Consider the following 26490-nt stretch of genomic DNA (forward strand, 5'->3'; position numbering starts at 1 on the left):
CCCAGCCCCTCACTGCGGTGCGATTTCAGCACCACCGAAGATGGACAGCGGCTGTGCATATCATATGAGTGGGAGCAGGAGATCAAACGCTGCCGCCGCAGCGTTCACCTGCCCCCAGCAGCGCCCCCACCTCCCCTGGACCTTGCAGTATATATATATCTATATACTCCCCCCCCCCGGTATATTCAGCTTATAAGACGCACCCCCTACTTTCCCCCAAAATTTGGGGGAACAAAAGTGCGTCTTATAAAGCGAAAAATACGGTACTTTCTTAACAGCTTCCAACCCCCTTAGCATTTTATCATAGATGTCCGGATCGCTCAGAGCCGTCTCCCAGGTTTTATATATTTGTTCTTTCCAAGGGTCCTGTACTTGATATCTCAATCGTTGGTAAATGATCGAAAGGGAATCATGTGCCGCTCCCTGACCAATCAATACATCTCAGCCTTCCCGACCTCTTTTACCACTGATGTGTGATGTCTTATTTGTAAATATTGTAGGTAATGGTGATTTTCCAAGTTAAATTTTTCCAATACCTCCGCCCAGCTCAGAACTCTCCCCTCCTCCGTTTTCAGTAAATCACCCAACCTCCGTATCCCCCTCTGCTTCCATCCTTGAAATAATTTGTTTTGAGACCCTTGAATAAAATTTAGATCCTCCCACAGGGGGGGAATTTTGAAAGACAATAAGGGAGTCTGTACAGTTTTCTCAGTGCTCTCCAGGCCCCCCACCGTGTCCTTTATTAAACAGCTCTGTTTCACGTACGCTGGTATTTTATCTAGCTTCATATGTAATACCGCTACCAAATTAAAAGGGCTTGTTAGCTCCCTCTCCAGCTGAACGTTAGAAAAGAAGGTTGTCCCATTGATCCAGTCTTTTATATGTCTGGCAAGCGCCGCCAAGTTGTACAATCTAATCATGGGCATTTGTACCCCACCATCTTTTTCCTGTAGACACAGCTTTGAGTAGGCTACTCTTGGTCTCTTTCCCTGCCATAAAAATTTTACAAACGCTTTTTGCAACTTCTTGATAGCGGTGTGTTTCAGCAGTAAGGGAATAGTTTGTAGAGGATAGAGCAAACGGGAGAAGCTGATCCTCTTTATCAGATGTGCTCTGCCAAACAGGGACATGGAAAGATTTTTCCACCTATTCAGCTCTTTAGTTATTTTTTTCAATTAGGTGTGTCTATATAATGACATTGAGTCTCTACCTATTTTAATTCCTAAATAAGTGATGTAGTAGGGGGCTAGGGCTACTTCTATTCCCTCACATTGCTTGTTTCCCAGGGGTGTCAAATATAGAATCTGACATTTACTAATGTTTATCCTCTTAGCCTGAGAAGGAGCCAAAGTACGACAGTTTGTCTATTACGTTCTTTAGTTGGTTTTCTGGGTCTTATCCTTATAGATCATGTATTTTTCTCTTGCTTCATGTTTAAAAAAAAAAAAAGTAGCAACCTGCAGCTATGGGGTTAATCTGCAGAATAATAGCTTTCTGGCTCTGCTGCCAGGAGGACGTTAACTTTATTCCTCCCGGCAGCTTTGGACTTTCAGTCATCACTGATTGAAAGCCGCCTCAGCACTGACTCAGAAGAACCGCCGCTCTATTTTGTAACAGGGTAAAACTTCCTCGTTTTGCCGATTGGCGTGGGCCCAGTAGTTGGACACCCACTAACCTGTAGGTTATCTGCTATTCTGCAGATAACTACTTGTTTTCACTGGACAATGATATAACTCTATATGTTTCATGGCAATATTTTAATATCTAAAGACCAAAGACAAATAGATTCAAACACAAGAAAATTAGTTTTAAAATAAAATCTTTAATAACGATTGGCATACCGTATTTTTCGGACCATAAGACGCACTTTTTTCCCCCCAAATGTTGGGGGTGCGTTTTATGGTCTGACTATAGGGCTACGGCCGGGAACGAGGGTGCTGCGGTGGAGCGGGTCATCGGGGGCACAAGCAGGCAGCAGCAGCGCCTGCCGTGACCACGTGGGCCCGCTCATTACATATGCACGCCCATCCTCCCGCCCATCTCTCAGCGCAGAAGCCGGCGCTGACAGGTGGGCGAGAGGACGAGCGGGGACGCGCACATAGTAAAGAGCCGGTCCACATGATCACCCCTGGCAATTACAGCCTGGAGTGATCATGTGCGGCTGTATTCACTGCCCCTCGCACATCATTATCAGCGCGGGGTGCAGTGAATCAGTGCACTCACCCGTCCCCGTGTGTGGAGCCGGCCCCCTGCAGCACGCGATGTCTTCCTGTCTGTGCCGGTCAGCTGATCGGCACAGACAGGAAGACATCGCGTGCTGCAGGGGAACGGCTCCACACACACAGATCAGCGTGCCAGAGAGGAAGATGTGATCGGTGCTGCAGGGACTGAGGAAAAGGTGAGTATAAATGTTTATTTTTTTGCTCTGTGCTATAGGATACAGGCCATATACCAGGATGGTATATGAGCACGATGGGGGCATATAGCAGGATGGGAGTATATGAGCAGGATGGAAGGGGGTATATGAACAGGATGGGGGTATATGAACAGGATGGGGGGTATATGAGCAGGATGGGGGTATATGAGCAGGATGGATGGGGGGTATATAAACAGGATGGGGGTATATGAACAGGATGGGGTATATGTACAGGATGGGGTATATGAACAGGATAGGAGTATATGATCAGGATGGATGGGGGGTATATCAATAGAATGGGGGTATATGAACAGGATGGGGGTATATGAGCAGGATGGGGGTATATGAGCAGGATGGATGGGGGGTATATGAACAGGATGGGGGTATATGAACAGGATGGGGGTATATGAACAGGATGGGGGTATATGAGCAGGATGGGGGTATATGAGCAGGATGGATGGGGGTATATAAACAGGATGGGGGTATATGAACAGGATGCGGTATATGAACAGGATAGGAGTATATGATCAGGATGGATGGGGGGTATATCAATAGAATGGGGGTATATGAGCAGGATGGGAGTAAATGAGCAGGATGGGGGAATATGAGCAGGATGGGGGTATATGAACAGGATGGATGGGGGAATATGAGCAGGATAGGGGTATATGAGCAGGATGGGGGTTTATAGCAGGATCATATACAAGGCAGGAGGATCATTACCAGGATGGGGTACCTTAGTAGAGAATTTGGGGACATTACCCCCATAACAGTATCAGCAGCAGATCTCGCCCCATAACGGTGTGTCATGACCACATTTTTTTGCCTAAAGTTTTATTTTCCTATTTTCCTCCTCTAAAACCAGGGTGCGTCTTATAGTCCGAAAAATACGGTACCTATTTTTAATAGGCTTGTTTGATGCTTCATCCTTCCTGAACTGACATCAGGTATGTGGAGATACTGCTGCACATGATCTCGACAGTTTCCAAAGTCACAATCCAACTCTTGAGCTTCGAATGGTTGTCTCAGCAACTGTGATGATCATGTTATATATAAACATTAAGTTTTTTTACACACATGATTGATATATAGGTTTGTTATTTGGATTATATTTCCTTTTCAATAAAAGATGTCTATTGGTAATTTTATACATATCGTTCCTAATCATTTAGGCTAAGTTCACATGTCCAGCAATCATCCATTAGAACAGATCCTGCAGAGATCTATTGGCAAAAAAAGTGAGTGCAAACACAACTTTTTTGTCCACCTTAAAAAATCTGTCTTGCAGGATACGTTTTTTTTTTTTAACACGGGAGTCTATGTAAAACAGATCTGTTAACTGATTGCTATTTAGCCATCCATTTTCTTGCATTTGAAAAGGACCTGTTTTTTGCTTACTGAGTCAGTTTCAAATTTAAGATAAATAGCAATCAGTTAATAAATCCGTTCTCGAGTCCCATGTTTAAAAGAAAAAAAAAAAAAACACGGAACTGGCAAAAATCAATTTTTTCAAAACATTTTTTCTCTTGTAGATGTGGACTCATGTTTGATTGTAAATTCTGACTTTTTTTCTTTACAATCTGTCAATAACATGATTTAAAAGACAATGACTACTACATTGTGTGAGCACTTTGATGTTTAAAAGATTTGATTTCTGTGTAAAACATTCCCCTTATTCAGGACATAAAAATGGCTTCCCCTTTGTGTGTATTCTTTGATGTTGGTTAAGTTTATATTTCTCTGTAAAACATTTCCCACATTCTGAACATAGAAATGGTTTCTTCCCTGTGTGACTTTTTTGATGTATAGCAAGTATTGATTTAGTACTATAAGATTTCCCACATTCTGAACATGAATATGGTTTTTCCCCTGTGTGACTTCTCAGATGTTTGTTAAGTTGAAATTTCTCTGTAAAACATTTCCTACATTCAGAACATGGAAATGGCTTCTCACCTGTGTGAATTCTCTGATGTCTAACAAGAATTGCTTTCACTGCAAAACATTTCCCACATTCTAAACATGCAAATGGTTTATCTCCTGTGTGGCTTTTCTGATGATTAACAAGGTTAGATTTCTTTATAAAAGACTTTCCACATTCTGCACATAAAAATGACCTTTCCCCTGTGTGAGTTTTCTGATGTGCATCAAGGTAGTGTTTTATTGTAAAACATTTCCCACATTCTGCACATGAAAATGGCTTTTCTCCTGTGTGAATTTTTTGATGTGTTACAAAAGCGTATTTCCTTGTAAAACATTTCCCACATTCTGTACAGGTATATGGCTTCTCTCCTGTGTGACTTCTCTCATGTGCATTAAGATTTTTTTTCTCAATAAAACATTTTTCACATTTGGAACATGAAAATGGTTTCTCACCTGTATGACTCCTCTGATGTATCTGAAGTTTATATTTCTCTGTAAAACTTTTCCCACATTCTGTACATGAAAACAGCTTCTCCTCTGTGTGACTTCTTTTATGTATAGCAAGCCTTGATTTATCGCTATAACATTTTCCACATTCTGAACATGAATATGGCTTCTCACCTGTGTGAGTTCTCTGATGTTTAGCTAGTTTAGATTTTTCTGTAAATATTTTACCACATTCTGTACATGAAAAGGGCTTCTCTCCTGTGTGACTTATCTGATGTCGAACAAAATTTATTTTCTCTGTATAAGATTTCCCACATTCTGGGCATAAAAAAGGTTTCTCCCCCAAGTGACTTTTCAAATGTTTAGCAAGATTATATTTCTTTGTAAAACTTTTCCCACATTCTGAACAAAAATATGGTTTCTCCCCTGTGTGACTTTTATGATGTTCAGCAAGTTGCGATTTTTGTGTAAACGTTTTCTCACATTCTGAACATGAATATGGTTTTTCCCCTGTGTGACTTCTCAGATGTTTGTTAAGTTGAAATTTCTCTATAAAACATTTCCTACATTCAGAACATGGAAATGGCTTCTCACCTGTGTGAATTCTCTGATGTCTAACAAGAATTGCTTTCACTGCAAAACATTTCCCACATTCTAAACAAGAAAATGGTTTATCTCCTGTGTGGCTTTTCTGATGATTAACAAGGTGAGATTTCTTTATAAAAGACTTTCCACATTCTGCACATAAAAATGACCTTTCCCCTGTGTGAGTTTTCTGATGTGCATCAAGGTAGTGTTTTATTGTAAAACATTTCCCACATTCTGCACATGAAAATGGCTTTTCTCCTGTGTGAATTTTTTGATGTGTTACAAAAGCGTATTTCCTTGTAAAACATTTCCCACATCCTGTACAGGTATATGGTTTCTCTCCTGTGTGACTTCTCTCATGTGCATTAAGATTTTTTTTCTCAGTAAAACATTTTCCACATTTTGAACATGAAAATGGTTTCTCACCTGTATGACTCCTCTGATGTATCTGAAGTTTATATTTCTCTGTAAAACTTTTCCCACATTCTGTACATGAAAACAGATTCTCCTCTGTGTGACTTCTTTTATGTATAGCAAGCCTTGATTTATCGCTATAACATTTTCCACATTCTGAACATGAATATGGCTTCTCACCTGTGTGAATTCTCTGATGTTTAGCTAGTTTAGATTTTTCTGTAAATATTTTAGCACATTGTGTACATGAAAAGGGCTTCTCTCCTGTGTGACTTATCTGATGTATAGCAAGTCTTGATTTATCGCTATAACATTGTCCACATTCTGAACATGAATATGGCTTCTCCCCTGTGTGACTTCTTTGATGTCGAACAAAATTTATTTTCTCTGTATAAGATTTCCCACATTCTGGGCATAAAAAAGGTTTCTCCCCCAAGTGACTTTTCAAATGTTTAGCAAGATTATATTTCTTTCTAAAACTTTTCCCACATTCTGAACAAAAATATGGTTTCTCCCCTGTGTGACTTTTATGATGTTCAGCAAGTTGCGATTTTTGTGTAAACGTTTTCTCACATTCTGAACATGAATATGGCTTCTCCCCTGTGTGTATTCTCAGATGCGTATCAAGATGGTGTTTCAATGGAAAACATTTCCCACATTCTGAACATGAATATGGCTTCTCTCCTGTGTGGGTTTTCTGATGGTTAGCTAAAATATATTTGTGCTTAAAACATTTCCCACATTCAAAACATGAAAATAGTTTCGCCTCTGTGTGATTTTTTAGGTGCTTAACAAGAGCTGCTTTCCTTTTAAACCATTTACTACATTCTGAACATGAAAATAGCTTCTTCCCTTTGTGAGATTTTTGATGACCAACATCTTGTCTCTTATTTTCATTTTGCTTAATGTTCTGTGATAAATCAAAGGCTAAAACATTTTGAAAAGGATCAGAAGATAGACTTTTGCTGGGAAGGGCTTGAGATACATCTGGGATAATGGCATGCTCTTCATGCATTTCTGGTTTGATATCATGATCATCTGTTAAAAAATCTGATAATAACACGCCTTCCTCTGAGCTCCTGGTACAGTAATCTGCCAAGAATAAAACCATGTATTATATATATTCCAATAGTGCCTTTTAGTGCCCTAAATATATTATTACAACACATTATATACATTCTATAAAGTTCCCTATCAGATTACAGCTCATTTCAATTACCAACATTTTAAGACAGTGGTGGAAACAGTAGTTACAAAACAAGTACTTATAGATTATGTTGTTAGCACACCAGGATGTGCGCTTTGATTTTTTTTTTATTTCTCGGTTGATTCCAGCTTCTCCATCGACCCATTGTCACGCATGGAGTAGGGGAAGGTCCGGCGTGCAGGCGATACAACAACAAGGGGTTTACCACAACAAACAGGGTTACATCACAACAATCAAGGAGTACACAGGGGACACTTTAACAGTGGTGGGTCGTGGTGCTAGGGAAAGGTATTATGGGACACTTACTGTACTCACCTGCACCCTGCACTCCTACCCAGACTCTTTACAGGTTCCTCACCTGTAGCCGAGTAGGATACTTGAAGCCCTGAGAGACCCTGTAATAACCCTGGCTAGTGAGCTGGCAGGTAAGGATCACTAGTCCCATCACTGCACTAACACAACATGAAGGGGAAGTGTACCGCCCCAGCAGCAGTCGAACCGCTAAATCCGGGTGTGTGATACCAATGTGATATGACTGAAGTTTGAATGACTATTAGATAGGGATCATAATCAAGAGATAGGAGTGATCCCAGATATTATTTGACCTATCAATAATTCAGTATCAAAGAGATGTCCTTTGGATGGCCAATATGATGACCAAAGAAGCAGTTTCAAGATAAAGAGGAAGTAACATTTACAGTTCCACTTACCGGAAACTTGTGGTTAGCTTAAAGACAGGTTTAAGGAAGCTTGCATATGAAATTTACGGCTCATTGCAATATTTCACTAACACTATGGTCAAACTATGGTCGGTCAGTTGTCAACTGGCAGGATGTGCAGGAAATGTGCAGGAAGCTGCCGGTGCCCACAACAGTTTGTGGTCAAGTTACATGAACAAGACTCAGCTGTCACATGCTGGTGACCATTTAAACACAACCTACAAATTTTCCTATAAAAATACACCGGACTCGCTTAATGTTAGGGAAATCTTCCAGGACATTGAAGTGTACGTACGCACTGTTCCTGTGATGCAAGATGCCATGTTGATTCCTTATCATTAACTCGAGTTCCCTCCGATGTGAAAGGATTGCTACAACATAACGGTAATGTTGATGCATATTTCTGTTATTGTATAAGTTTCTATGACTATAGTTCTTATGCCTATGTACCATTGACTATATATATTCATGTGCTATTAAAATAAATAGTATCTTGCTATAAAGAATATTAGTATTCGTGCCTGATTAGGATATCAGTGAGCGCTTCGTAAATACGGGCTTTCAGCCCCTTTTTAGTAGAATTTAGCAAGACATAAATTGGCGTAGTCGGCAGGATTAATTCTATAAGAAGTAATTAACGAATTTTTGTAATTTAGAAGTTAAAAACATATATTTGGCAAATTTCCAGATATTTTTCAATCTTTTTGCATAGTGTCAAAATGTTCAGAAAACGTAAGGATAATGTTAAGGAGGTTGTTGTGGAGATCCCCGGCTGGACTGAGGCTCCCTACAATCTTATAGCACATGAATTGGTCAATTGTGGATTGGCAGAACAATGGCAGAATAAGCTTAAGGGTTGTGTACCTACTGATGTTGTGAATGTACTCAGTGGTGCCCCTGTGAAAACAGGTGATGTAGTGTCTTGTGGATTGGCAGAACAATGGCAGGACAAGCTTATGGGTAGTGAAGCTACTGATGTTGTGAATGTACTCAGTGGTGCCCCTGTGAAAGCAGGTGATGTAGCGTCTTGTGGATTTACAGAACAATGGCAGGACAAGCTTATGGGTAGTGAAGCTATTGATGTTGTGAATGTATTCGGTAGTGTCCCTGTGAAAGCAGGTGATGTAGTGTCTTTAGCACGGCGCAAACAATGGCAGGATAAGCTTAAGGGTAGTGAAGCTACTGATGTGAATGTATTCGGTAGTATCCCTGTGAAAGCAGGTGATGTAGTGTCTTTAGGACGGCGCATCTGGATTTTGGCAAGTGCATATAGTGTAATGCATGAGCGTAATCTAAAGATGCAGAAGAAAAGTTCCCAGATGGAACAAAAGATGATAGAATTAGGTGGCCTGAAAACAGTTCTGGAATGTAATACCAGACTGTTGAAGGATAAATTGGAACATTATCAGAATGTGGCACAAGAAGCTGCCATAAAAATTGCTCAAAATAAGTACAAGAAAAGAAGAGGAAAGGTAAATAAAATCCAAATTGCTCAAAATAAGTATAAGAAAAGAAGAGGAAAGGTAAATAAAACCAAAGTACATAAAAGTATCGTCTCAGCTTCTATAAACTGGGATCCCGATACTTGGGATGGGGATGTGTGGGATTCATCTTCATCATCTGATGAGGAGGATTACCATAAAGGGAAGATTCAGGCTAACCCAGTAAGGAGGCGCCTAGAGAGGACAGAGAATGAGATCATCCGGGAACATGTCCGGGATGGTCAGGGGAATCTGCAATATGACGAAGATGGTAATGCCATCATAAATGAGAGAACGATTCCTCATGTAAAAAATCGAGTAACCATTGAAGATTACTCTCAGGGAGAAGTTGATAGCATTTTAACACAGTTTAGACAAAAACCAGGAGAAGGAGAAATTCCCTGGTTGGTCAGGGTGCACGATCTCGGAGGAGGTGGAGTGCACTTTGACGCCGGAGACGTGGCAAAATTTGTCACCATGTCTCGTGACCCAGTAATTCAGAGATCAATAAAAAATTATTTTGTTGATCATAATGAGCATGGTACTCAAAACTTAATCATGATCTTAGCCCATGCTTTTCTGGACAAATATCCATCAGAAGCAGACTTTCTTATCAATGATAAACCTTGGTATACCTTAAAAGATGGTATGGAAAGACTGAAGGAAGTAGCAATGAGGAATGCTCTTCCTCTTTTGGGAATGGATGATGATTATCTCCAGTACCCATTGACAGCCAGCATAAGTAATAGGCTGGTTAAACATGCTCCTCCAGCATACAAAACAGTTATTTTAACCTTAACTGTAGCGCTGACTGGAGAATCAATCAGTGTAGTTCTAGGGAGGATGAGGGAGTTACAGGATATGGGACAGTGGGATAAATCATCCCCTGGAGGCCATGTTGGTAACAGTAAGCCAAACAATCCTGATTGGAAAGAGAAATCAGTAGGAGAGACCCCACGGGTGTCTCGCAAAGACATGTTCCAGGCTTTGCTTAAAGCCGGGATCAATAAGGAAAGGATTGATGGAAAGGAGACAGGAGAATTATGGAAGTTGTACAAACAGAAAGTTCTATCCACAAAGAAAGTGACCACTACAAATGTGGAAGGGGGCTCAAAAACCCCCAAGGTAAAGAAATCAGAGGAAAAAGGGGAAAAACCCCCAAAGAATGTGTCTTGGGAAGATTTTCAGTCAGTTTATCCATGGGAAGAACTGGCTGCAGCCGTGGCCACAAAGGTCACGGAAGGAAGGGCTAATACACAGACTGAAGTCTGTGTAAATGAAAGTTCAGAAGGAAGTGATTTACCATAGGTAGCCAGCAAAGCCCCCCTATTGATAAAAAGGGACGAACGTCCCTACGTCAATCTTAGCATACATTGTAAAGGAGTAAATGTTCAAAGAGTCCCAGCTTTGATTGACACGGGGGCGGAGGCTACTTTAATTCATGGAAACCCAGAAACAATAAAAGGACCTCGAGTAAAAATTGCTGGACTAGGTGGTCAAGTGATCACCGGGGTTCAGACATAGGTAGCTTTGAAGATAGGTAATTTACCTATCAAGGAGTATACGGTACTGGTAGTTCCTATACCAGAATGTATTTTGGGAATTGATATCCTAAAATGGATGACTCTTAATCGAACCAAAGGAAAATTCTCCTTTGGGGTTATGTCTTGTCATAAGGAAATGCAGATTTCACATTATATCAATGATATAATGATACAAGGACAAGATGAGCAAAGTGTGAAAGATCAATTGACAAAACTGGTTGCTCATATGTGGAGTAAAGGATGGGAAATCAGTGATGCTAAGGTTCAAGGACCGTCTCAGGTGGTAACATTTCTAGGGATTCAGTGGAACAAGGGGCACAGAGAGATCTTGCCCAATGCCAGACAGAAAATTATTAATTTTCCGGTCCCTAAATCCAAACAGGAGACTCAGTCTTATATTGGATTGTTTGATTCTTGGAGACAACATATCCCTCATTTGGGACAAATGTTGGGTCATTTGTACAAAGTAACGAGTAAAAAATATGAGTTCCAATGGGGAGAGGAACAGCAAAATGCGTTTGAGATGGTCAGGGAAGTGTGGCAAGACATTGAAGGGATTATTCAATCTACCAAGACCACTGTATTTCATGTCGATGCTCATGTCCCTACTAACTCACTTGAACGTTTGTTTAATTCAGAAGCAGATAAAGCAGCAGCCATCAGACAAGTCAGTCCAACAGTTGACAAGGCAAGGTACAGCTGTTTGGGCACACCAGAAAGAGCGACACCTTATTCAGCAGGTTTAGACCTCAGTACATTGGAAACTGTCGTGGTACCCCCAGGTAAGGTAAAACCAATTTCAACAGGATTGGGTTGCCAGATACCAAAGGATCATTATGGTCAAATAGCCACTGCTAGTTTAGTGTTAAAAGGAGCCATAGTGGTGGGAGGGGTAATAGATGCAGATTATCAGGGAGAAATCAAGGTACTGATGCTAAATTTTGGAAATGAACCTTTGATCGTGAAACACCAGAAGGTGGCTCAGATGTTGATAATTCCAATAAACTTGTCTGAAATAAGAGAAGGAACTGCCCCGGCAGAATTAAGAATACGGGGTATTAAAGGTTTTGGATCCTCTAATATTACAAATGTAGGAGCAAAAATATGGATTCAAAACCTCCAAGGACCGCCCTCAGAGGCAGAGGTAATAGCGGTCGGAAAAGATCGTACTCTCCTGATAATGAGATCAGGAGTGGAGAAGTGGGAATATGTCCCACAAGAAAAATGTTATTTACGAGAATAATAGTGTATCTTTATTTGCAGAAGGTGTGGTAAATAAGCGGAATCCATGGTATCGGTTTCTGGGAAGAGTTCGATAGTGATGAGATGGAGAAATTCCTGTGTTTGATGTTTGCCTCTCTGGTCGTTGGATGGACAAGTCTACATCAGGAGGAACCTGTGGCGAATGAATTTCTGATGCACCATCACATTTTCAACACACAGATTGCTGGATCTGTACACATTCTTCGGTTACAGCCACCAGTATCCCTTATCTGGATGTCCCGGTATCGATGGAGGAAATCTTAAAGTAGAAAAGTTGTTCTGATCATCTTGCTGATAAAGACACTCGAAGTGTTCGTCTATAGAATACTACAGTACCCATTTCCATAGTGGGATGGATCAATCTTCCATGGTGGCAAGGCAATTTGAATGCAACAGTCACCAATTTGCAATATCTGGCTTTTAAGGGAGGAATTTGGGTACCAAGAAATAAGACTGGACTGACTAACCTGGGATTCATCCCTATAAAGAATATAAAAATAAGTTTTGGGACAGCTATAAATACTGTAGATGCTTTTAAACCCAGCTGTCAGGTTTCCTGGTTTTCCAGTCCTCTTTTGAAAGAGCTTGCCCTTGGTTAACATGGAGTTTTATGTTCTGTTGCCCTACTTCCTGTCCAGCTGCTTAAAAGGCCGCCTCTAAGCCTAGTCCAGTGCCTGAGTATACTGCTTGCTGTGTGCTCCTGCTTTGCTGCTGCTGCTTGATTACCTTTGGATCCTCCTGAAAATCTACCGACCGACTCTGGACCATACCCGGTTTCTTCAAACTGTGCCCGGACTCCGTCTGCCGTCTTTGGTCAGCACGTCTGCCCGGTTTCTTCCGGTTCATAACCATTCTGGACTTTCATCCCGTACGGACACTTCTGGACTTTACCGCTTGCCCCTTGTGTCCCGGCTGCGGCGCATTTAGGCCTTCCGGGGTTGATTGCCGGACAGTCCCTGTATAGGGGTTCGCTCTGGTGGTCTCCCTGGGGGAGTCCGGTGCGTGGCCCCGGGAATCCCCTTCGCTCCGTTTCGGAAAGGTATTTTCATGTGTTTGTTATACTGTGTATTTCCGTTGTGTATCTACCGTGGTTACATATCATAAACATCTTGTACCACAAACTCGTCTCTGGCTGTCATTGCCCTAACGCTATCGAAATCCTCAAAACATACAATAGTATTACATTATACTCAGGCCACTAAGAGGATTTCGCTGGGGCAATGACTGAGACACGAGTAGATCAGCTCTTTTCTATGATTAACTCCTTGCAGCAGGAGATGGAGGTGGTGCAGACTAAACTTAGAGATGTGGAGACACAGCTGGGCCATGATCACCAGGTACTGGGTCCGGCTATACAGGATTTGCAAGTCAGAGTGGAGGCTCAGGAAGCCGGCCCCACTACGTCCGTATCAGCTGCCGGTATGCCTAGGTTACCCCCATTCCGTTTCAATGGTGACCGTAGTCAGTTTCGTGGATTTGTGAACCAATGTATACTGTTTTTTGATGTACATGCTGATTATTACCGTTCTGACCGGTCCAAAGTGTTATGTATAATTATGTTATTAACCTCACGAGCACTGGCTTGGGCAAATCCTATGATAGAGAACCGGGACATCCGTTTAAATCACCTGGAGGACTTTCTGACCGCAATGGCGCAGATGTTTGATGATCCGAATCGCCGTGCTACCGCTGAATCGGCTCTCCTTTCCTTACGTCAGGGAAAGCGTTCTGTCGTTGAATACGCCACTGAATTTAAGAGGTTAGTGGTAGACACCGATTGGGGAAACAATGCATTATTGTCTGTTTTCAGAAAGGGTTTGTCCGGTACCATCAAAGACGAGTTAGCCCGTTCCGAATCTCCAGGGGATTTTGAACTGTTTCTCCAGCACTGTGTGCGTATTGATACCCGCTTGACGGAACGTAGACAGGAAAAATGGGCAGCTGTAAACCGTGTGAACAACTTTGCATTTCCTTCCAGAGAACCCGCTCTCAGGACGCCACGGGAGGCCGAGGACGTTCCTATGCAAGTGGACTCTCTGCAAAAGCGAGAGACCAATGAACGTCGCGAACACCGGCTCCGTGAGCGTTTGTGTTTCTATTGCGGTCAATCGGACCATTTCTTGATCGACTGCCCGAAACGTCCGAATCGCCCAAATAAGGTATTGGCAGCCATGGCAGAGTGTGACAACACGGACGCAGAGTCCGATATCTCTGAGGCAAGCGGACACTTGGATGCGGTATTTCCCTTGACTGTAATGTCAACCTCACCGAAGGACTCGGAAGGGAAATATACCCATTGCTCGCTCCCCATTCAGATCCGGTGGGAGGGACAGCTAATACCTACCTCTGCAATGATAGATTCTGGGGCAGGGGGAAATTTCATGGACTCCTCTTTTGCCAGGAAACACGGTATCCAGACTCAGCAAAGATCCTCACCGGTTACCATGGAGACGGTTGACGGATCTCCGTTAATCTCTGGACCAGTTGATCGGGAAACCGTACCGCTAGAATGCGTCATGAAGCCAGGTCAGCAGGAGACCCTTGTTTTCATGTTAATTTCTTCTCCTCATTTTCCGATTATTCTAGGTATTCCGTGGCTACGGTCTACAAATCCGGTCATCGATTGGGAAACTAAGGAAATATCCTTCCCACCGCAGAGTATTCCGACCATTAGTCCAACTGTTCCGGTTCCAGTAACACCGAATGCGGAGGGCACTGTACAGGTACCTGTTCTACCCCCGGTGTATAATGACTTTGCGGATATATGCGACAAGAGAAAAGCCGATCGGCTTCCCCCGCATAGACCGTATGATTGCCCCATAGACTTACTCCCAGGGGCGGAGATCCCGTTTGGTCATGTCTACCCGTTGGCGGCACCTGAGCTAGAAGCACTAAAAGAATACATTGATGAAAGTTTAGCTAAGGGATTTATTCGTCCGTCTACCTCACCAGCAGGGGCACCCATCTTTTTCGTGAAAAAGAAAGAGGGGACTCTGAGACCCTGTATTGACTACCGGGAACTGAATAAAATAACCATCCGGAACCGGTATCCGTTACCGTTGATTCCTGAGCTATTGGAGAGGGTCCAACAGGCAAAAATATTCACCAAATTGGATCTCCGTGGGGCATACAATCTACTCCGTATACGTCCCGGAGACGAGTGGAAGACCGCGTTCCGATGTCGGTATGGACATTTTGAGTACCTAGTGATGCCTTTTGGACTTTGTAACGCTCCCGCGACTTTCCAACATCTAGTTAACGATATTTTTAGGGATATCATGGACCAATTCATGGTGATTTATCTGGACGATATCCTAATCTTTTCTGATTCCCTGCAGGAACACCAGGAACACGTCAAGACCGTACTTACCCGGCTGAGGGAAAACCACCTGTACATCAAACTGGAGAAATGCGAATTCCATTCCTCACAAATACAATTCTTAGGTTATGTCATCTCTCCTCAGGGACTGAACATGGAGTCTGGCAAGATACAAGCAATTCTAGACTGGCCGGAACCGGGGAACATCAAAGAGGTACAACGCTTTGTCGGTTTTGCCAACTTTTACCGACGTTTTATCCGTAATTTTTCAGAGATCGTTCGTCCCATCACTCTGTTAACCAAGAAAGGACAGAAGTTTGTGTGGTCCGCCCAGGCCCAGGAAGCTTTCCATCGTCTCAAGGTTTGTTTTACCTCAGCGCCTATATTGGTACATCCGAATCCCGCACTTCCCTTTATCGTGGAAGTCGACGCTTCCGACTACGCATTAGGGGCCATCCTTTCTCAAAGGACTGGGGACAAGAGTCTCTTACATCCGTGTGCTTTCTTTTCCCGCCGGTTGTCCCCTGCAGAAAGGAACTATGACATTGCGGACAAGGAATTGTTAGCGATTATTTCCGCTTTCAAGGAATGGAGACACCACTTACAGGGAGCCGCGCAGCAAATGATAGTACTCACAGATCATCGTAATCTGGAATTTCTTAAGTCTGCCAGGTGCCTGTCTCCACGGCAAGCCCGTTGGAGCCTATTCCTTAACCAGTTCAATTTTGTCGTTACATACCGTCCAGGTTCACGTAATGGGAAAGCCGATGCCTTGTCCCGAATCCACGCCGTGGACTCCGTGCCTGGAACCCCGTCTCAGACCGTGTTATCGGATGCCAATTTCGTTGGAGTAATCCAGGACCAGGACTTGTGGAAGGACATCAAGCTGGCCTATGATGGTGACGTATTTCTTGCTGCCCCCCCGAATGATGTAACTCTTGTTCTTCGGAATGGTGTGTGGTTGAGAGAGCGACGCATTTATGTCCCGGAGGCCGTAAGACTTCGGGTTCTCAAGTTGGTCCATGACCTGTGTTGGCTGGTCATAGGGGGGTACAGAAGACGCAGGAATTTCTGAACCGTTTTTTCTGGTGGCCTACCTGTTTAAAGGATGTAAAGGACTATGTCCACTCATGTGTGGTTTGTGCCCGGTGCAAGGTCCCTCGTGTGGCTCCTACAGGACTCCTCCAACCGTTACCCGTGCCATCTCGCCCTTGGGGGTCTATCTCAATGGATTTTATTGTGGAGTTGCCCGTCTCAGACGGTCACAATACCATTTTAGTGGTGGTGGATCGGTTGACTAAAGCTGCTCACTTTATTCCGTGTGCCGGTCTTCCCTCAGCCGCAGAGACAGTGGATCTGGTTATCCAGAACGTATTCCGATTGCATGGGGTACCTGACGAGATCATCTCTGACCGGGGCGTGCAGTTCACGTCTAGGTTCTGGAAGGGGTTTTGTACGGCACTCCAGATTGATGTCTGTTTGTCTTCTGCATACCATCCTCAGACAAATGGGCAAACCGAACGGACCAATCAAACCCTGGAACAATACCTTCGCTGTTATGTCAGCCATCTGCAGGACGATTGGCTGAAGATGCTTCCGTTGGCGGAGTTCTCATATAACAACACTCAGAGCAGCTCCACTAAGGTAACGCCCTTCTTTGCTAACTTGGGTTACCATCTGACTATTTTGCCTAGGTCACCGGTTGCGGTCTCAGTGCCTGCGGTGGAGGACAGATTGACAGAGCTACGACAAAATCTGGAGGTTCTGAAGGACACTGTGGCTACAGCTCAGGAGCGTTACAAGAGGTCGGCAGACGCTCACCGGAAACCGGCACCCATGTATAAGGTAGGGGACTCTGTATGGTTGTCCACCAAGAACCTGAGATTGGGTGTCCCTTCGCAGAAGCTGGGACAAAAATTCATCGGTCCGTTCAAGATCACCGGGATCGTGAGCCCTGTGGCCTGTCGGCTGCGGTTACCGCACCATCTAAAAGGTACACCCGGTCTTTCATGTTTCTCTCCTCAAATCCGTCTCTCCCAATACGTTTCATGGTCGTGTCGTGCCTCCTCCTCCGCCTGTGATGGTCGACGGCGAGGAGCAGTTCGTGGTTGAGGACATTATTGACTCCCGGCTCCATCGTCGTCGGCTTCAGTATCTGGTACGTTGGCAGGGGTACGCCCCCGAGGACGATTCCTGGGAACCGGTGGGTAACATTCGAGCACCCCGGAAGATCGCTCAGTTTCATCGACGGTACCCGGACAAGCCGGGCCCTGACCCGTCCTGAGGCCGTTTCTGGGGGGGGGAGTAATGTCAGGTTTCCTGGTTTTCCAGTCCTCTTTTGAAAGAGCTTGCCCTTGGTTAACATGGAGTTTTATGTTCTGTTGCCCTACTTCCTGTCCAGCTGCTTAAAAGGCCGCCTCTAAGCCTAGTCCAGTGCCTGAGTATACTGCTTGCTGTGTGCTCCTGCTTTGCTGCTGCTGCTTGATTACCTTTGGATCCTCCTGAAAATCTAAAAAAAAGCAGCAACAATAAGAGGATAATGTCCTCCAAAAATCAAGTATTACTCACAGCAAGTTGGGCTGCAGTGTGTACATCGCCCTGGCCAAAAACTGATGCTCTAGCAGGATACAGCTAAACCCCCACTAAGTGGAGACATCACAGGTGCAGGAGAAGCACATCACACACACACCTTCATGGAATGGAGGGGAGGTGACTGCTAGATGATAAAACTGCACACAAGTGGCTTGCATAGAGCGCTGTTCACATGCAGATGACACAGTCACAAACCCGCAGCCTATTAGGTAACGCCCTTCTATTAGATCAGGCGGGCTGCCAAGCCGTACTCCACTGTATATCATGCACGGACAGACACTCTACAATGCAAGGCCCAACAGAAAGGGGCCTGGCTGTATCCTGTACAAACAAAAAAATATGAGGTTTTTGTTGGTATTTATGGCCATAAAACGTAAGCCTACACCCTCGTCAAGGGACCTCATGTCTGTAGGTCCCTACACTAAAAATGCTCTAGCAGGATACAGCTAAACCCCCACTAAGTGGAGACATCCCAGGTGCAGGAGAAGCACATCACACACACACCTTCATGGAATGCTAGAGCATCAGTTTTTGGCCAGGGCGATGTACACACTGCAGCCCAACTTGCTGTGAGTAATACTTGATTTTTGGAGGACATTATCCTCTTATTGTTGCTTTTTTTATATTTAGTGTAGGGACCTACAGACATGAGGTCCCTTGACGAGGGTGTAGGCTTACGTTTTATGGCCATAAATACCAACAAAAACCTCATATTTTTTTGTTTGTACAGGATACAGCCAGGCCCCTTTCTGTTGGGCCTTGCATTGTAGAGTGTCTGTCCGTGCATGATATACAGTGGAGTACGGCTTGGCAGCCCGCCTGATCTAATAGAAGGGCGTTACCTAATAGGCTGCGGGTTTGTGACTGTGTCATCTGCATGTGAACAGCGCTCTATGCAAGCCACTTGCGTGCAGTTTTATCATCTAGCAGTCACCTCCCCTCCATTCCATGAAGGTGTGTGTGTGATGTGCTTCTCCTGCACCTGTGATGTCTCCACTTAGTGGGGGTTTAGCTGTATCCTGCTAGAGCATCAGTTTTTGGCCAGGGCTCCTGAAAATCTACCGACCGACTCTGGACCATACCCGGTTTCTTCAAACTGTGCCCGGACTCCGTCTGCCGTCTTTGATCAGCACGTCTGCCCGGTTTCTTCCGCTTCATAACCATTCTGGACTTTCATCCCGTACGGACACTTCTGGACTTTACCGCTTGCCCCTTGTGTCCCGGCTGCGGCGCATTTAGGCCTTCCGGGGTTGATTGCCGGACAGTCCCTGTATAGGGGTTCGCTCTGGTGGTCTCCCTGGGGGAGTCCGGTGCGTGGCCCCGGGAATCCCCTTCGCTCCGTTTCGGAAAGGTATTTTCATGTGTTTGTTATACTGTGTATTTCCGTTGTGTATCTACCGTGGTTACATATCATAAACATCTTGTACCACAAACTCGTCTCTGGCTGTCATTGCCCTAACGCTATCGAAATCCTCAAAACATACAATAGTATTACACCAGCTTAGTGGAAAGGACAATTCATGATATGTTATGGCCTTATGCCAATATGTTCATAAATGGGTCTAGTGAAACTTGTAGTAACATATCGGGAAATGTAATGTGTAATGATTCCTTTGAATATCGAGCAAATGCCAAAACACATGATATTCAAGGGAGCTTTTCAGATAATATTGCTTTTAGTTTTAATATACTGTACAAAAGTAGTGAAAGTGCAACGTTTATCTAAACAAACCAAGAAAACAAAATTTGTGGCAAACAATATTTCTTGGTCATGGTATGGTATATTCCGAGTGATCTTCTTCTAGTGGAATACTGATGATGGAAAATAATCCCTGGGATCAAGGACCGATTGTGATACCAATGTGATATGACTGAAGTTTGAATGACTATTAGATAGGGATCATAATCAAGAGATAGGAGTGATCCCAGATATTATTTGACCTATCAATAATTCAGTATCAAAGAGATGTCCTTTGGATGGCCAATATGATGACCAAAGAAGCAGTTTCAAGATAAAGAGGAAGTAACATTTACAGTTCCACTTACCGGAAACTTGTGGTTAGCTTAAAGACAGGTTTAAGGAAGCTTGCATTTGAAATTTACGGCTCATTGCAATATTTCACTAACACTATGGTCAAACTGTGGTCGGTCAGTTGTCAACTGGCAGGATGTGCAGGAAATGTGCAGGAAGCTGCCGGTGCCCACAACAGTTTGTGGTCAAGTTACATGAACATGACTCAGCTGTCACATGCTGGTGACCATTTAAACACAACCTACAAATTTTCCTATAAAAATACACCGGACTCGCTTAATGTTAGGGAAATCTTCCAGGACATTGAAGTGTACGTACGCACTGTTCCTGTGATGCAAGATGCCATGTTGATTCCTTATCATTAACTCGAGTTCCCTCCGATGTGAAAGGATTGCTACAACATAACGGTAATGTTGATGCATATTTCTGTTATTGTATACGTTTCTATGACTATAGTTCTTATGCCTATGTACCATTGACTATATATATTCATGTGCTATTAAAATAAATAGTATCTTGCTATAAAGAATATTAGTATTCGTGCCTGATTAGGATATCAGTGAGCGCTTCGTAAGTACGGGCTTTCAGCCCCTTTTTAGTAAAATTTAGCAAGACAGGGTGTCACTGCTCGTGGGTCTCCAGAACCGGGGGCTCAGGGTCTCTCTGAAACGTGATGGGGGGTTATTTACAGAGGATTAAATAGTTTGTGACGCCACCCGTAGTGTGTGGTAATAGGGAGTACCGCCACTGCCGTTGGGAGTACCCGGGGTGATGGAACAGGGGCAGCCAGACGATGGTACCCTCCACGGGTAGGGAAGGCCCCGGAACTCTGGATGGTGGGATGGATTGCAGGGGAGCGCAGGCTCGCTGGGGCAAGGGGTGCTCAGGTACTCACTCAGGAGGAAAGCAAACGCTGACAACGTAGAAAACCAAGTCTCTGGGTGCCGCTGCCCTCTTGGGGGAGCTCGCCCGAGTACTGTCCCCTTTAGTACTGCCTGATGGTCCGGAGCTTGCCTCCGTGCACAGATTTTTGTAGTCCAAGTGCAAGCTTGAAGCTGTCTGGGCCCCGCTCCCCACTTTTTGGTGCGAAGGAGCTGTGCTCTCAGGAGCTCACGCTTGGAATTTCAGAGCCCCTGTAAGTGACAACGTACTAGAAGACATGTAGTAGTGAGCGGCGTTCACCCACCACCTGAATACTCAAGCAATGAGCAATTGCTAGAGCTTGCCTTAAGGGGCCTACAGTGATGATGTCAGAGATGAATGCAAGGTTACCATAAAACCCGACCTACACGAGAGCAGAGAGTCAGCAATAACAGAAGGAAGATGCATGGGCAAGTGCGAAACTACATAATTTAGGGATTTCATTACGTATCATTAGCTAATTCTACTGCAAATTGAGCTTTATGCTGATATTTTCTAATATCTGGATATACTTAAAATGCTGTTTTGATAGGCGTAATGTATTGTACATCGTATATTGGCTATGTTTTATTTCCTTTTTTCTCCTTAGTTTTGATATTGGAACCATACACAGTATATTACAGCACCAATTCCAAAACTAGGACACTGTAAAATGTAAAGGGAAAAAAGAAAGCGATGATTTGGAGAGTTCCAAAGAAGTTGAAAATTAATTTTTCAACTGAAATGAAAAAATGTCTACCTTATTAGAAATTGATGGTAACAACAATACACCTCAAAAAAGTTGGGACAAGGCTGAAAAGTAAGTGGTACTAATAATATACAGCTAGACGATCGATTTTCAACTAAGCCACATGGCTGTGTCTAAAAAGATCATTTTAGTACATTCCACTATGAGCTTTTGGTGAGTTTTTGATATTGCAGAATTTCGGTACCATTTCTGCACCTATTATGTAAGAAGGGAATTTTGTTACTTACCGTAAATTCCTTTTCTTCTAGCTCTTATTGGGAGACCCAGACGATTGGGGTATAGCTACTGCCCTCCGGAGGCCACACAAAGCACTACACTAAAAAGTGCAAGGCCCCTCCCCCTCTGGCTATACCCCCCCGTGGTATCACGGGTTCTCCAGTTTTAGTGCCAAAGCAAGAAGGAGGAAGCCAATAACTGGTTTAAACAAATTAACTCCGAATAACGTCGGAGAACTGAAAAACCGTTCAACATGAACAACATGTGTACCCGCAAACAACAAAAAAATCCCGAAGGACAACAGGGCGGGTGCTGGGTCTCCCAATAAGAGCTAGAAGAAAAGGAATTTACGGTAAGTAAAAAAATTCCCTTCTTCTTCAGCGCTCTATTGGGAGACCCAGACGATTGGGACGTCCAAAAGCTGTCCCTGGGTGGGTAAAGAGATACCTCATGTTAGAGCTGCAAAACAGCCCTCCCCTACGGGGATGTCACTGCCGCCTGCAGGACTCTTCTACCTAAGCTGGCATCCGCCGAAGCATAGGTATGCACCTGATAATGTTTGGTGAAAGTGTGCAGACTCGACCAGGTAGCTGCCTGGCACACCTGTTGAGCCGAAGCCTGGTGTCGCAAAGCCCAGGACGCACCCACAGCTCTGGTTGAGTGGGCTTTCAGCCCTGAAGGAACCGGAAGCCCAGCAGAACGGTAGGCTTCCAGAATTGGTTCTTTGATCCATCGAGCCAGGGTGGCTTTAGAAGCCTGCGACCCCTTGCGCTGGCCAGCGACAAGGACAAAAAGTGCATCTGAACGGCGGATAGGCGCCGTGCGAGAAATATAGATTCTGAGTGCTCTCACCAGATCTAGCAAACGTAAGTCTTTCTCATACCGGTGAACCGGCTGAGAACAAAAGGAAGGCAAGGATATATCCTGATTAAGATGAAACGAGGATACGACCTTAGGGAGAAACTCCGGAATGGGGCGCAGCACTACCTTGTCCTGGTGGAACACCAGGAAGGGAGCCTTGGATGACAGAGCTGCCAGCTCAGACACTCGCCGAAGCGATGTGATCGCAACAAGAAACGCCACTTTCTGTGACAGGCGAGAAAAGGAAACGTCCTTTAGAGGCTCGAAGGGCGGCTTTTGCAGAGCAACTAGTACTCTGTTCAGATCCCATGGATCTAACGGCCGCTTGTACGGGGGCACAATATGACAGACCCCCTGTAGGAACGTGCGCACCTTAGGAAGACGTGCTAGACGCTTCTGAAAAAACACAGATAGTGCCGAGACTTGCCCTTTAAGGGAGCTGAGCGACAAGCCCTTTTCCAACCCCGATTGCAGGAAGGAAAGAAAGGTGGGCAATGCAAATGGCCAAGGGGATACTCTCTGTGCAGAGCACCAGGATAAGAAAATCTTCCACGTTCTGTGGTAGATCTTAGCAGACGTTGACTTCCTAGCTTGTCTCATTGTGGCTACGACTCCTTGAGATAATCCTGCGGACGCTAGGATCCAGGACTCAATGGCCACACAGTCAGGTTCAGGGCCGCAGAATTCTGATGGAAAAACGGCCCTTGGGACAGTAAGTCTGGTCGGTCTGGCAGTGACCACGGTCGACCGACCGTGAGATGCCACAGATCCGGATACCACGATCTCCTCGGCCAGTCTGGGGCGACGAGTATGACGCGGCTGCAATCGGATCTGATCTTGCGTAACACTCTGGGCAAGAGTGCCAGAGGTGGGAAGACGTATGGGAGCCGGAACTGCGACCAATCTTGAACTAATGCGTCTGCCGCCAGAGCTCTTTGATCGCGCGACCTCGCCATGAATGCCGGGACCTTGTTGTTGTGCCGGGACGCCATTAGGTCGACGTCCGGCACTCCCCATCGGCGACAGATTTCCTGAAACACGTCCGGGTGAAGGGACCACTCCCCTGCGTCCATGCCCTGGCGACTGAGGAAGTCTGCTTCCCAATTTTCTACGCCTGGGATGTGAACCGCGGATATGGTGGATGCTGTGTCCTCCACCCACATTAGAATGCGCCGGACTTCTTGGAATGCTTGCCGACTGCGCGTCCCTCCTTGGTGGTTGATGTATGCCACCGCTGTGGAGTTGTCCGACTGGATTCGGATCTGCTTTCCTTCCAGCCACTGTTGGAAGGCCAGTAGGGCAAGATACACTGCCCTGATTTCCAGAACATTGATCTGAAGGGTGGACTCCTGCGGAGTCCACGTCCCCTGGGCCCTGTGGTGGAGAAACACTGCTCCCCACCCTGACAGACTCGCATCTGTCGTGACCACTGCCCAGGATGGGGGCAGGAAGGATCTTCCCTGAGACAATGAGGTGGGAAGGAGCCACCATTGTAGAGAGTCCTTGGCCGTCTGGGAAAGAGAGACTTTCCTGTCCAGGGACGTTGACTTCCCGTCCCATTGGCGGAGAATGTCCCATTGAAGTGGGCGCAGATGAAACTGCGCAAAGGGATCTGCTTCCATGGCTGCCACCATCTTCCCGAGGAAGTGCATGAGGCGCCGTAAGGGGTGCGACTGGCCTTGAAGGAGGGATTGCACCCCTGTCTGTAGGGACCGCTGCTTGTTCAGCGGAAGCTTCACTCTCGCTGCTCGAGTATGAAACTCCATGCCAAGATACGTTAGCGACTGTGACGGTGACAGATTCGACTTTGGAAAGTTGATGATCCATCCGAACGTCTGTAGAGTCTCCAGCGTAGCATGTAGACTGAGTTGGCATGCCTCTTGAGAGGGTGCCTTGACAAGTAGATCGTCTAGGTAAGGGATCACCGAGTGTCCCTGAGAGTGCAAGACTACTACCACCGCCGCCATGACCTTGGTGAAGACCCGGGGGGCTGTCGCCAGACCGAATGGCAGAGCTACGAACTGAAGATGGTCGTTTCCTATCACAAAACGTAGAAAACGTTGATGTTCTGTAGCAATTGGCACGTGGAGATAAGCATCTTTGATGTCTATTGAGGCAAGGAAGTCTCCTTGAGACATTGAGGCAACGACAGAGCGGAGGGTTTCCATCCGGAACCGTCTGGCGTGCACATGTTTGTTGAGCAGCTTTAGATCCAGAACAGGACGGAACGAGCCGTCCTTTTTTGGAACCACAAAGAGATTGGAGTAAAACCCTCGCCCTTGTTCCTGAGGCGGTACAGGAACCACTACTCCTTCCGCTCTTAGGGAGTCCACCGCCTGCAGCAGGGCATCTGCTCGGTCTGGATGTGGGGAGGTTCTGAAGAACCGAGCTGGAGGACGAGAACTGAACTCGATTCTGTACCCGCGAGACAAAATGTTTGTCACCCACCGGTCTTTGACCTGTGACATCCAAATGTCGGAAAAGCGGGAGAGCCTGCCCCCGACCGGAGATGCGGAGGGGGGGGGCTGGAAGTCATGAGGTAGCCGCTTTGGAAGCGGTTCCTCCATTTGCTTTCTTGGGGCGTGCGTGAGCCCGCCAGGAATCTGAGACTCTTTGCGTCCTCTGAGTCCCTTTGGACGAGGAGAATTGTGTCTTGCCCGAACCTCGAAAGGACTGAAACCTCTGCTGCCATTTTTTCTGCTGAGGTTTGCTTGATCTGGGCTGGGGTAAGGAAGAGTCTTTACCCTTGGACTGTTTAATGATGTCAGCCAATGGCTCGCCAAACAGTCTATCTCTAGATAAAGGCAAGCTGGTTAAACATTTTTTGGAACCAGCATCTGCTTTCCAGTCCTTTAACCACAAGGCTCTGCGCAAAACTACCGAATTGGCGGACGCCATTGAGGTGCGGCTGGTAGATTCTAGGACCGCATTGATAGCGTAAGACGCAAACGCAGACATCTGCGAGGTAAGGGACGCCACTTGCGGCACCGCTGGATGTATGATAGCATCCACTTTTGCTAAACCAGCTGAAATAGCTTGGAGTGCCCATACGGCTGCGAATGCTGGAGCAAACGACGCGCCGATAGCTTCATAGACAGATTTTAACCAAAGGTCCATCTGTCTGTCATTGGCATGCTTAAGTGAAGCGCCATCCTCCACTGCAACTATGGATCTAGCTGCAAGTTTGGAAATCGGGGGGTCTACTTTTGGACACTGGGTCCAGCGCTTGACCACATCAGGGGGGAAAGGAAAACGTGTATCCTTAGAACGTTTAGAGAAACGCCTTTCTGGATGAGCGTCGTGTTTCTGGATTGACTCTCTGAAGTCAGAGTGATCCAAGAAAGCACTCAATTTACGCTTGGGATAGAGGAAACGAAACTTCTCCTGCTCTGCAGCTGCCTCCTCTGCAGACGGAGCTGGGGGAGAAATATCCAACAGTCTATTGATGGCTGAGATAAGCTCGTTTACCATGGCGTCCCCATCCGGGGTATCCAGATTGAGAGGGGTTCCAGGATAAGACTCCTGATCACTCTCTTCAGACGCATCACAGGGCGACTGATTGCGCTGAGACCCTGAGCAGTGTGATGACGTTGAGGGTCTTTCCCAGCGAGCTCGCTTAGGGTGGCTGGGGCTATCATCTGAGTCATAATACTCAGCCTGGGAAGCCGGGGACCCCCTTGCAGTCTGGATTAATTCCAACTGAGGGGGATTAGAGGACAGAGACCTCGCCGTGTCCATAGACTGAGCCCCAGTCATGGATTGCAAAGTTTCAAGGATTTTTGCCATAGTCACAGACATTCCATCA

At 45.3% G+C, this 26490-nt stretch overlaps 1 protein-coding gene across 1 annotated transcript in view; it reads right to left on the reverse strand.

The window, feature by feature from the left end:
* Positions 1–2319: 2319 nt before the first annotated feature.
* The window catches only part of LOC142311924 (uncharacterized), a 57443-nt gene continuing 33272 nt past the window's right edge, over positions 2320–26490 (reverse strand). The window contains exon 4 of the mRNA XM_075350787.1: positions 2320–6874. Within this exon, the coding sequence (XP_075206902.1) occupies positions 4086–6874 (2789 nt within the window). The 3' untranslated portion in view covers positions 2320–4085. The remainder of the gene's footprint in view (positions 6875–26490) is intronic.

The sequence above is a fragment of the Anomaloglossus baeobatrachus genome, chromosome 5 (assembly GCF_048569485.1).
Source record: "Anomaloglossus baeobatrachus isolate aAnoBae1 chromosome 5, aAnoBae1.hap1, whole genome shotgun sequence".
Classification (NCBI taxonomy): domain Eukaryota; kingdom Metazoa; phylum Chordata; class Amphibia; order Anura; family Aromobatidae; genus Anomaloglossus; species Anomaloglossus baeobatrachus.